The 11,148-nt window shown below is 45.7% G+C and overlaps 1 protein-coding gene across 1 annotated transcript; it reads right to left on the reverse strand.

Annotated features, from left to right (window-relative positions):
- Positions 1-1,447: 1,447 nt before the first annotated feature.
- On the reverse strand, positions 1,448-9,808 carry NRSN1 (neurensin 1). The gene is made up of 3 exons (XM_059851417.1): positions 9,652-9,808; positions 4,048-4,245; positions 1,448-3,049 (listed from the first exon to the last, which is right to left on the reverse strand). Exons 2-3 carry the CDS (start codon positions 4,234-4,236, stop codon positions 2,651-2,653), a joined length of 588 nt encoding a protein of 195 aa, XP_059707400.1. The 5' UTR covers positions 4,237-4,245; positions 9,652-9,808; the 3' UTR covers positions 1,448-2,650.
- Positions 9,809-11,148: the final 1,340 nt, after the last annotated feature.

The raw sequence follows: 11,148 nt of genomic DNA on the forward strand, positions 1-11,148 counted from the left end.
ACTGATTCTCTGCTGTGAAGGATTGCAGCCTCTGAAGGTCTCAGTTCCAGAAAAGCTCCAAGTAACCGAAACAAGGGTTTGATGAGATGAAACGTGTGTGGCAACGTTAGCCATGACAGCATTATCAGCTTTGCTGCTGCTGATAAATCCCAAGTGCATTTCCTATCCCAGCAAGCTCCAGTAAAATCCTCAAGGGCATTTCTTTTCTCCTAGCACCTGGGTAATGCCATGCCATGACTCATCTGCTTTTGTACTGTCAAAGCATGTTCAGTTCTGGGCAATGTGACTGAGCACCTGATGTTTGGATCTGCTCTATCAATTACCTGATGGGTCATTTGTCCTCTGGATGAAAATTCTGTGACACTTGCATATCTGGTGAAGTGTGTTTTAAAGAGAACTGTGCACCCATATAGCCAGTTTGGGTGAACTACCCCAACCTCTGCTTTCTTTTCCAGCTGGATTTTCAGTCAAACTTCCAGTACACTGTTAACAAAATGCAAGTGAAGAGAAGGGACTCAGCTACAGGAGCCCTCACTCTCATCTCCTTCTGTGAACTTCACTGTAAAACTTAAAATGTCACATTTCCTCCATGCACAATTAAAGTCTTAGTTGAAAAGGCCAGAACAGCTTGACTCTGCTGCCCACACACTGATAGCCTGACAGCAGTGAAAGTCAATGGCAGTAAACAACAGTCCTTGCAACTCGGACAGGAAACGCTGAGGACCCTCTCTACCTGGAATCACTAACAGACAGAAGCAGTGACAGCCTCTCCATGTGCCTTGTGACTCATCAGTACCCCTCACCCCTGTGCTTGATGGCTTTCTTTATAAATATGCAGCTCACCTTTGCCAGTCTTAGAATGTTTTCCTCTTCAGCATTGCTTCATCTACTTCTCCCCTGAGATTAGAGTCTTATTTTGAAGTACTGGGTGCAACGTGCCTTTGCATTTCTAATATATGGCTGCCAGTGAATTGCCAGGTGCCTTTACACCTTCTTTCTTCCATTCTCTTCCATGTGTGCATGTGAAGAGCTCTCAACTGTCCATCTTTTCAGTGCTAATGCTTGAACTCTGCAATTGTGTTGCCAAGATGGGAACTTTGCAGAAGAAAATTTTACTTCCCATGGTACTGTCAGCCATGATAACTACTGCAGATTCAGCTGAAATTTCCAAACACATATGATCTGGCTTATTGACGTTGTAAGCCTGAACTGAGTGTCACAGACCACAAAATGTTTTATGAGCAAGGGAAAGTGCACAGCTCTTATCACATACCTGCCATTATTGTGGCAGAATCTCTTTGATTCAGCACCAAAGTGGCTTCCTCGCCACTCCGAGATGAAAACAGACTGCATTAAGAGAGCAGTGAGTTTCAACTGCTGATTTCTCCTCTAAGCAGTGCTCTCAAATTTTTTTTGACTAGAAAGAAGCTTTTCACAAAATCCATGGTGAATTGTGAAATGGCTCACGCCTAGAATTTTATTCAATCCATTCAAAAAATAGACAGAACTATAAGGTGCCACATAATGTCAGAGAGTACAAATGTCACATCTTTCTTTATACACTTTAACTTAAATCCATAGATTAAGACAGTAAGATAATTGCCCTGGGTGAGAAAATAATTAGGGGTCTCCCATGAAAGGACAAGTCTTTAGGTAAGCATTTACACAGATGCATCTGGTTAAGCATTACTTTTTCTATTCTCTATAAAAATATAAACAGCATTTCAAAATGTCTTTAGATATGTATGTTGAGATCATCTGACATGGCACTGATGTACTGACAGAATACAGGGCCTGGGTATGTCAAACCACATTTATTCATTCTCACCCAGATGAAACAAAAACATTTTGTATTAGCCTCAACATAATAATCTAATGGAAGAAACAATATCAAAGCAAAGACACACAAGTATGATGTTCCTCCTCCCACAGGAATTCCTTAACTTTATTTTGTTTGTAGTTTTTGCTAACATGGCAATGACTAAGACAGAAGTGGCACTTTAGCACAGGTTAGTTGCAACTCAGGATCAAGTATAACTTGCCTTTCCCAGGAAGTTACATTGCTGGGAAGTGCCAGGATCAAATTAAGGGCTCTCCCTGACATGTATGTTTTACCTGTGCAGTATTACTTTGATACAGACTGTAGCATATGACAGGATGACAAGTGCAAATTACAAGGGCAGAATCTTGGCTTCCCAGACAGCAGAACCAGGTGGAAAATCTAAGACTGAACAGTATTTTATAGGCAAAAACCCATAAAAATTAAACAAATTAATGAAATTGAAAAAATAGCAAATTCACCTAAACTTTAAAGAGTGGGATGTAGAGTGCTCCTGGTACAGCTTTAATAAGTGCACCTTAGGTTTCCCAGGGATGCAATCTGATAAGCTAAACACCTAATAATTGTTGCAAGAACTTACTGTACCCACACAGATTAAAAGGTTCAAATGTACTGAATATATTAGTCACAGGTCTAATCACATAATTTCCTTTTTCCCAATCCTAATTTTTTACCAGAGCAGCTCCCCCATTAGCTGCATGTTTATATAGCAGAGCACTCAATGTCTTACTTGACTAGCACAGGTGCCAACAAGGGCTGATATTTTCCACTTAAAGTGATCTACAAGAGAAACAAAACCCAAGGGAAGGGTCAGGTTTCAGATAAAGGCTGGACATTTTGAACTCTGGACAAAGTGACAGGTATCTTTGATTCTCCTGGTGCTGGCGCTTTTGTGACTGGGTTTGCATGGGCTTTTATATCAGCTATTCTCTCTTTAAATCTTTGCTGGAGGTACTTCTCTTCTTTGGAGTAACTTTTAGCAAAAGCAGACATCAGCAGACACGCTGCCACAGTGGACCCTCCAACACAGAACAAGATTGCTCCTGCCAGCTTGCATATATCGAGGGACCCATTGAACTGAACAGCACGGGTATCCACAACAATAAAATCATCCTTCCCAAGGGCTTCTATTTTCGGTGGCACAAGAAAACCCACTACAAGAACAGCTACACCTATCAGCATAAAAGCCGTCCCAGAGATGAGTCCGACCTGGAAAACAAACAAAGAAACAAACAAAACCCAAATTAATTTCCAGTTTTTCCACTTCCCTTTCCAGTTTTCAGTTGGGAAGTGCTCCTAAGAGGCATTTATCTTTCACTGTGTCTTGCAGATACAGTTCTCTCTCTTAGGAGAAAGTGGGTATTTTTCTTTTAGGATATATGAGGCTCTAGTAGAAGTAGGATATATGGAAAAATGTTCTTTTACAACTCATATTTATACAAATTTCTGGAAACAGTGGAATATGCATTACTATCTTTAAACAGCATTTCATGTTGAAAGGCCCCATCAGAGAGAGGATCAGAGTTTAACCCCAGTGCTGTGTAACTAATTATTTCTTTAGCTTTAGCTGGTGGTTAGCACCAGCTGCTGCTAGTCTTGTCATATCCACCACTTGCCTTTACTTCATGAAATGTCATTCCTTTGCAGGGATTAGGAGGAAGTTACTATTGCCATATGAACAGATCACAGAGTGTTTATAACACATTTCAAGCGTAAGGACAAAATCTGGTTCACCCAAAATGTTCCTGGGGGTAGGGATCATCAGAGGGTAGGGACTGCATGGCCTCACAGGCCCCATCCAACCTCTGCTCTTCTCCAATTCTGTCAAATTCCCTGACCTTAATGGAGATCTTTAGGTTTTCTTGATCCCTACGTCACACTCTGCTCTTAATCCACCAGTTCTGGAAGGACTCCTACAGGTGCAAAGCAGAGGTAAACTACACTTTCAAGATGTACATGGGGGTTCCCAGACAAGACTTTGGTGTTTCAGTGACATTGGGACAAAGAAACTAGTTGATCCAAAGACTCCAGGGAGCTGACATATTTGGTAAGAGTGCTCTGCTTTCAGACATAGTTATTTGGCCAACTCAGGCAAAACTGAGCAACAACAATGGCCATTCCAGACGAATACTTAATACGAGTAGTTACACACAGGGAAAATCTTGAAATGGGAGTGTCTCTCTCCAGTAAAAAGCAACAGGCAGTACCTTCCAGAATACAGAGCTCCACCTGCTCGGCGATCTCTGGATCTGAAAATCATCCTCATACTCCCAAATTGAAGCTGTGCAGTCCTCATAAAACTGATGCAGGTAGGACCGAACTCCGTAGCGTTGGTACCCTCCCTCGGTGCTGCCCTGCGCGTGCTTGGACCCGCAGATGTCAGCATAGGAGCTCATCCTTCCTACCTGCAACGAGAGGTTTCACACAAAGCAGATCATTACCAGTGTAGTGGGAAGACCAAAGATGGCTGCAAACTCTCCAGATGTGATGAAAAAAAAAAACGGCCCAGGAGAGAGCTTTCCTTCATTTTTTTTTCCAAACCGAGAAATGAGCCGGGTACAGCTGCATGCAGTGACTCAGCCTGACCAAACCCAAGGAACTCAGTGACTTGGCACAGCACAGCCCAAAGGTGCTGCAGGGAACAGTCACTCCCGTACACAGGGCGCTCACTCCCCATCTTTCACACTAATGTGCTACTGTGTTTCCATGGAGACTGAAAAAAAGCAGGATATGCCAGGTAACAAAATCCAGCATCCCTCAAGGGCTCATGTTGCCTCTCTAGAGACTGTCTCTGTCAGTCTCTAGAGTTTATCACCCTATGAACTTTCCAAACTGCTGTGCAAGAGGGGCTTTTAAATATGTTTTTTTCTGAGCTTTTGAAGTGCAGGACTAAGCAATGATATACTATTCACAGCCATGGGAAAGAGACAAAATAAATCCTAGACAGATTAAAAGAGTATATAAATTGTATTTAAATAGGAATAGTTAAAAAAAAAATTAAAAATTGAATGCCTTAAAAGCATCAACCTGCTCAGTGAAACCAAAATGGAAATACTAAGCTTACAGCCAAGTACTGCTTTGTTGAAGAAGTTGATGCCCAAGCTCCTGCTGACTTTAATAAAATCAGAATTTTGCCTGCTATGAAAACTATCAACAAAGTTTCTTACTCTTTCCATTTCATGTAAGTTCTCCTAACACACAAAATCCATATTTAACTATGCAAGTCCAAGGCCTGAACTTGCTTGTGCGAGCGTGATGCTACTGTATTCACTGAAATAATACTAGCCCCTAAAAACAACTTGAGCAATAGCTCAATGTCACTTAGGCTCATCGGCTTCCCTTTAAAGAAGTTCAAAAAGCCTTAGTCCAAAGGGAACTGTTAATCAGAACTTGCACCTGAAAGTCATGGCTCAATTTATATCAGCTTCAAGTAGTACGTCAGATTTCTGCAGCAATTTCACTTAGAGGGAGGGAGGTTTGATGTGCTCATGGCAGCTGGGACCTCCCAGTTTTGCCGCCCTACAGACCTTTGCCCTTTGGTAATGAGTGATCCTGCTAAGTATGAAATACCCGAGTATGCAAGCATTCAAATTAAGGAGAATCCAGAAAATATTGGTGGGGAACAGCAACAATCTGACTGAATCTTTTGGCTGGCTCTGCTAGAAATCAGTGCTGGCATAAACACTGAACTTCCAGCCTCTGGGAATCTGTTTGCGTTCTTGGCTCAGGAATAGAGGGGGATTTGCTTTTTCTTCTTTATGGGAAGCATTATCTTGGGGTTTTATTTATTTTGTATATCTAATATGCATTTAGTTTGGCATTTCATGATCTCAGCATCTTACAGTTGCAGATATACAACCCAGTAATGAGGTTCCAAGGCTCTCACAGAAGTCATGACCCAGTGGAGAGGGCAGCCCATGTGTTGCTGGGAGACCTGCCAAGGGCCAGAGGGAACACTGCTGGTGACTGAGCTTTGCAGAGCAACAGGGGTAGCACCAAGCACAGATGCTGTCAGGAGCCCCTTTTCTGAACTCCTACCTGCCTCTGTACTCCCTGTAAGTCTCCCTTTTCCACCTCAGCCACTGTAAAGCTTTAGGAAAGTAAAGAAGTGCTCTCCAAGTCTGTGGATGGGCTTGCTCTCTGCTGATAGTACAGCACCAGTGCCCATCAAGACAAGCTCAAGGTGCAGGCCTTCCAAGGAATGGTGGAAAAACAGGCATGGTGGAGAGAGACCTTGAGACAGCAGGAAACTACTGGGCAGCACCAGCTGCTCACCAGGTGAACTGGGAGAGCCTGGCCCTGGGGCCACCCTGTGTCCTGTTGTACATAGCTAACACTGATGTTTCCAGCTACAGTCAATATGCTGAAAAACATTTGTCTGTGTCATGGTTTAAGCCCAGCTAAGCACCTTGCAGCCACTTGCTCATATCCACCCTCTACCCTTCCACCATGGTAGAATAGGAAGAAGAATCAAAAGTAAAGCTTGCATGCTTAAATAAGAACAGTTTAATGACTGAAACAAAGTAAAATATAGTACTACTAACACTAAATTAAAAAGAGAGATAAAACCCAAGGAAAAAAAGTGGCGCACAATATAGTTGCTCACCACCTTGACCAATGCCAAACCTTGTTCCCAAACTGCCATCATCCCCTTCCTGGTAAGCTCCATAGTTTCTCTACTGGGCATGATGGTCTATGGTATGGAATACCCCTTTGGCTAGCTCACATCAGCTGTCCTGCCTGTTCTTCCTCCACCTTTTTGTGCAGCTCCTCACTGGCAGAGCATGAGACACTGAGAATGTCCTTCATTTAGGGCAGGCATGAAGCAACAACTGAAACATCAGTGTGTTATCAGCACTGTTCTCATACTAAATTCCAAACACAGCACTATAATGGCTACTGAGAAAAAAGAGAACTCTATCCCAGTCAAAACCAGGACAGTTTGTTGTGCTTTTTTATCATGCTATGAAGTTTTGAACACTATCATTTTCTGAGGTACAAAAACAATACAAAATTGTGATATGTATATATATAATCTGGACTATTGTGGGGAAAAGCTGCAAGTTATGTTACTTTTGGAGGCTCTTTTTGTTTCCCTCAGGAAAACTGTTTATTCCTTACCCAAACAGTGAGAACAAGAAGTCCTCTTAACTCATTGCCACCATTTCTTCAACAGCTAGGGGCCATCTTTAACAGCACAAGCACTGAGAAGTTCTCATAAAACCAGAGTTCTGCCCACCTCATAAACATACCTCAAGGGGAAAGGAGAAGAGGAAAAATTTGTGCAGCTTTCCACAGCTGCTCCAGCTCTCCAATGCAGGGTCACACCGCCTATACGTCAATGTTAAGAACACTTTCAATCCAATCCCCTCAACCCATCTTTTGGTTAAGCAAAGATTCCATCTCACACATCAGAAATAGAAGAGGTCAACTAAAGTTCTGCAGAAACTCATTCTCTTGGGTCCTTACTTAGATCTTTATTCTCACATCAACTCTACCTTCTTAATAAATTATGCTTAACTTCTGGCTAACTTAAATCATTGAGGTTAGCAAATTTAGCACCATGTAATGAGCAGCATGGTAGGTATTTTCCCCAAGTGTAAGCGCCTCCATAAAGTCAACAGGGGGAAGAACCAGAATTAACATAACTGGATAACGTGGCCTGCCAAAGCTTGCTTGTATTACTCCAGCTGCAACCACCAGCATTCAGAAAGGAGGTGAAGCACTTTGCTGAGTCTGAACCAGCAACTTTAGTTACTGTGATAAATTTAAGAAAACTAAATGTGACATGACAGAGACCTGTATAAACATGATCTTGTATTGTCTATAGGTTTAGTCAGGAGAGAAAAAGGAGGATGCAGTGTTTCTAACAGCTTGATGAAGAACTGTCTGTAAGGACCACACAGCTTACATGACACTTAGATTCTTTTTCTTTAGCAATGTAAAAGGCTAATAGGTGGTTATGGTCAGGTATATGAGCAAAATGATAAATAACAGCTGGGAGGTGAAAAAGAAAACAAAAGAATGACCTTATGCTTGAAAGAGTTGTGATACCATCAAGTAGTATGACCTTTTAAAATGGAAGGGAAAAAAAAGAAAAAGGACTGTAGGAATCATTAATTCTTTTCAAGCACTGCATAATTTTAATTGTACTGAGCATTTTCTTCATGGTCAGACTCTTTCACTTATAAACAATCTATCTTTTGAAAAATATCTTGCCCCTTAAGAGAGAAGGCAGCTCCCCAGCCCTATAAGAAGCAGCCTGGTAATTTGGGCTAAGATGGTCTCTTTTCTCAGCTGCAATGTAGATGTAATGTTCTTGCTACGTACAGATAGGGACCAGGAACTGAACAGTCAGAGAGAAAACAGTTCTCCACAAGTACGAAGGAAACGTGTGTCACAGCACCAGTTTACATTGGATGAATAAATACTGCAGTAGCTACGATCTCGTGTTGATGTGTATTTGCATGTCTTGCCTTCAGGGCTGAGAGACTAAACACTGAAATGTTAAGAAACTTTTGCTAAAAAATAGAGTCGCTGTTACCCAAATCTGTGTTATCCACAATCTGAAAACATACATCCAGGCTGAAAGAAGCAGCTTAATCATTAAGTTTTTCAGTGCCTAAACCCAAGGTCCTCAGGAAAATGTGGGATGTAGGATCACAGCTTCAGAGAACACCACTGCGTAGTAGCAATCCATCCCCTAGCAACTTTTGTTTCCATGGCAAAAGCTGCCCTGTTTACTTTGAGCTTTACTATCCTCTGCTGATCTGAGGAGATGTGATTGGATTGGTGAACAGACAGATTAAAAGATGAGCAAGCTACACGAAAAATCACCCCAAAATTTTTTCCGAATACTTTGCTTTATTGTGCCAGGGTCGAACACATTTTAAAAAAATTAAAACGTAAGGAATTGTCATTTAAAAAGCAGCACAAAAGGAAATATAGATGTGTCATTGCTCTGTGACACCACACTGCCACCGAATGTAAGCCACGAATGATGATGGTTGGCACAGGTAAAGTCGCCCTCCCCATTCTTCAGATATACATACTTTGACCTTTCTGTTTGAAGAGCCGAGTTTCCAGTCCTTACCTACAGAGAGCGTTCCATGTGAAGGGGGAACGCTGGCATATACAGCCTGCCTTTGACAGCAGTCTCCGAGGTGGCCTTTCTGATACCTACTGAGCTCCGGCGCTTCCCGGGCCGGCAGCGGGGCCGAGCCGCGCTCCGCCCGTCCCGGCGCCCTGCCCTCTGTCGGGGCGGCGGCGCTGCCAGGGGCACCTGCTGCCGCTTTCCTGAGGATAGCCGGCATGCCCAGCTGCCTCCGGCAGCCAGTTCTGCTTCCCTGCCCTGCACGGGGGGGTGCGAGCAGCATCTTCTCCCGCGTTCCTAAGGGGGCGGCCCCGCCCGCTCGGCCGTCGCCAGGGGCCCGAGCGGGATGCTCTCCATCTCCCGTTTCCCGGCCGAGGCGGAAGAACTCCGCAGCGCCCGGACGCGGACGAGATCTCGGCCCCCGCGATCCTCCCGGCCCGGCGGTGCCCCGGTGGCAGCGGAAATCCCGGTCCGGCCAAGCCCTCCCCGACCCCGGCACTGGCGGGGCAGCGCGGCACCAGCCTGCCCGGGGAGAGCCTCGTCCCCCCGAGTCGGCAGGCGAAGCCCGGGGCGGCAGGTGCCTTCCGCGGGACGCTCCGCTCCGTCTCCCCGCCGTGAGCCCGCCGGCGGCCACGGAAGCCCCCGTCAGAGTGCCGAGCCCAAGCAAGTGCCGAGCCCAAGTTTTCGGGGGGGCCCGGAGCGGCGGCCCCGCGGTTACCTGTCCCTCCCGGCGCTGCCCTCGGCCGGCGAGCCCCCGCGCTGGCGGCGCTAGCTGCGGCTGTCCCGGCCCGGCCCCATCTCCGCTCTGCGCCGCGCCGGCCCCAGACACCACGTATTATGTACGGCCCGGAGCGCCGCTCGCTCCCTCCCGCGCCGTGCCTGCGCACTGAGCCGCCGCCGCCGCCGGGCGCGGAGCGGCGCCGGGCCAAGCTCGCCAGGCCGCCCCCGCGCTCGCCACGCCGCCCCCGGCCAAGGGCGGCCGCCCGCCCAGGGGAGCCGGCCCTCCCCAGCTGCCGGCCCTCCCCGGCTGCCGGCGCTCGGGGTCCCGCCGGCCGCGCCGGGCAGGCCCGCGGGTGCACGCCAAGGTCACGGCGGTGCCCTCCGTGGGTGTAGGCGCTGAGGCCTCTGATTGCGCCCCCCGCACCTCCTCCCCCTTGCAGTCCGCATGGAAAACCGCAGGGACCCGGTGCTGCGCTGTCTGTGCAGCCGAGTGGATAGACGTGACGGAAAGTGTCCTGCGAAGGACAAGGCGCTGAGATCGGGGTGTTGGGGAATGGATCGCTCAGAATGAGGCCGAGGGGGCCTCCTCAGGCCCTCAACACAATGAGGTTGAGGGCCAAGCGTTGGCGTCTGGGGCTGCCCTGATAGCAACAGGTTGGTTGTTCAGTGGGAAAAGAGTTTGGGGACTAAGGAAGCTACTGAGGAATGAGCATGAAAAGGCAACAAGAGCTGGAGGTGCTAAAGTGAATCCCACAAAAGTGCAGTATGTAATTCCTCTGAAAAAAATAATGAGAATGCAAAGTTCAAGAGTTCTAAACACTCATATCCGTATGGTGCACTAGAATACGCACAGAAATAGAGTGTTGTTGCATGCAGAAGAAGTGCATTAAAGCAAAATGGGGTAGTATTAGCCAAAGGAAAAACAAGGTATTTCCAAGGTGCCTTAATCACTATGGTATATAAAGAAGAAGGTGAGAGTATTGGTTCCATTAATAGCCCTCTTTGGAAGCTTCTTTGGAAAAAGCCCTGCATTTCATGACGACAGTGAGTTTGGGTAGTTGCAAACTAGGAATCATAAAAATAGCTATTAAAAAAAAGAGCAAGTAAGGGGTTAGATTTGGAGGAAGAAATGTTGGTTTCAGTGCATTTCATCTTGTCCTTCCAAAACTGTTATGCCTCTCTTGTTTCAGGCAATGAGTAATGCCAAAAGTGTTCCCCTGACCTACCAGAACTACTTCACAGCAGTGTGCTGTTCAGTGAGTATAATAAGCATACCCCAGCCCACAGCAGCTAGCACGTAATAAACTGACAACTATTTGTGAAAAAACCAGGAAAGTACAGTGAGGTGATAAATGAGAAGCCAGATGGGCTATCAGTCTTGAAAGAGATTCTGTGATTAATTTTCCTGTTAAACTAACACCAGATTTACACATAGTATTGCAGTTACAACTGAATGCTGCTTTATCTCGGATCAGGAAGATGTCTTCTACAGAAA

Source organism: Haemorhous mexicanus, chromosome 1 (genome assembly GCF_027477595.1).
Source record: "Haemorhous mexicanus isolate bHaeMex1 chromosome 1, bHaeMex1.pri, whole genome shotgun sequence".
NCBI lineage: Eukaryota > Metazoa > Chordata > Aves > Passeriformes > Fringillidae > Haemorhous > Haemorhous mexicanus.

Coding starts and splice junctions, on each gene's coding strand:
- NRSN1 (XM_059851417.1), bottom strand. CDS start 4,236: ATGAGCTCCTATGCTGACATCTGCGGGTCCAAGCACGCGCAGGGCAGC. Junction 3,050..4,047: donor GGAGCTCTGTATTCTGGAAG/GTACTGCCTGTT, acceptor TTTGTTTTCCAG/GTCGGACTCATCTCTGGGAC.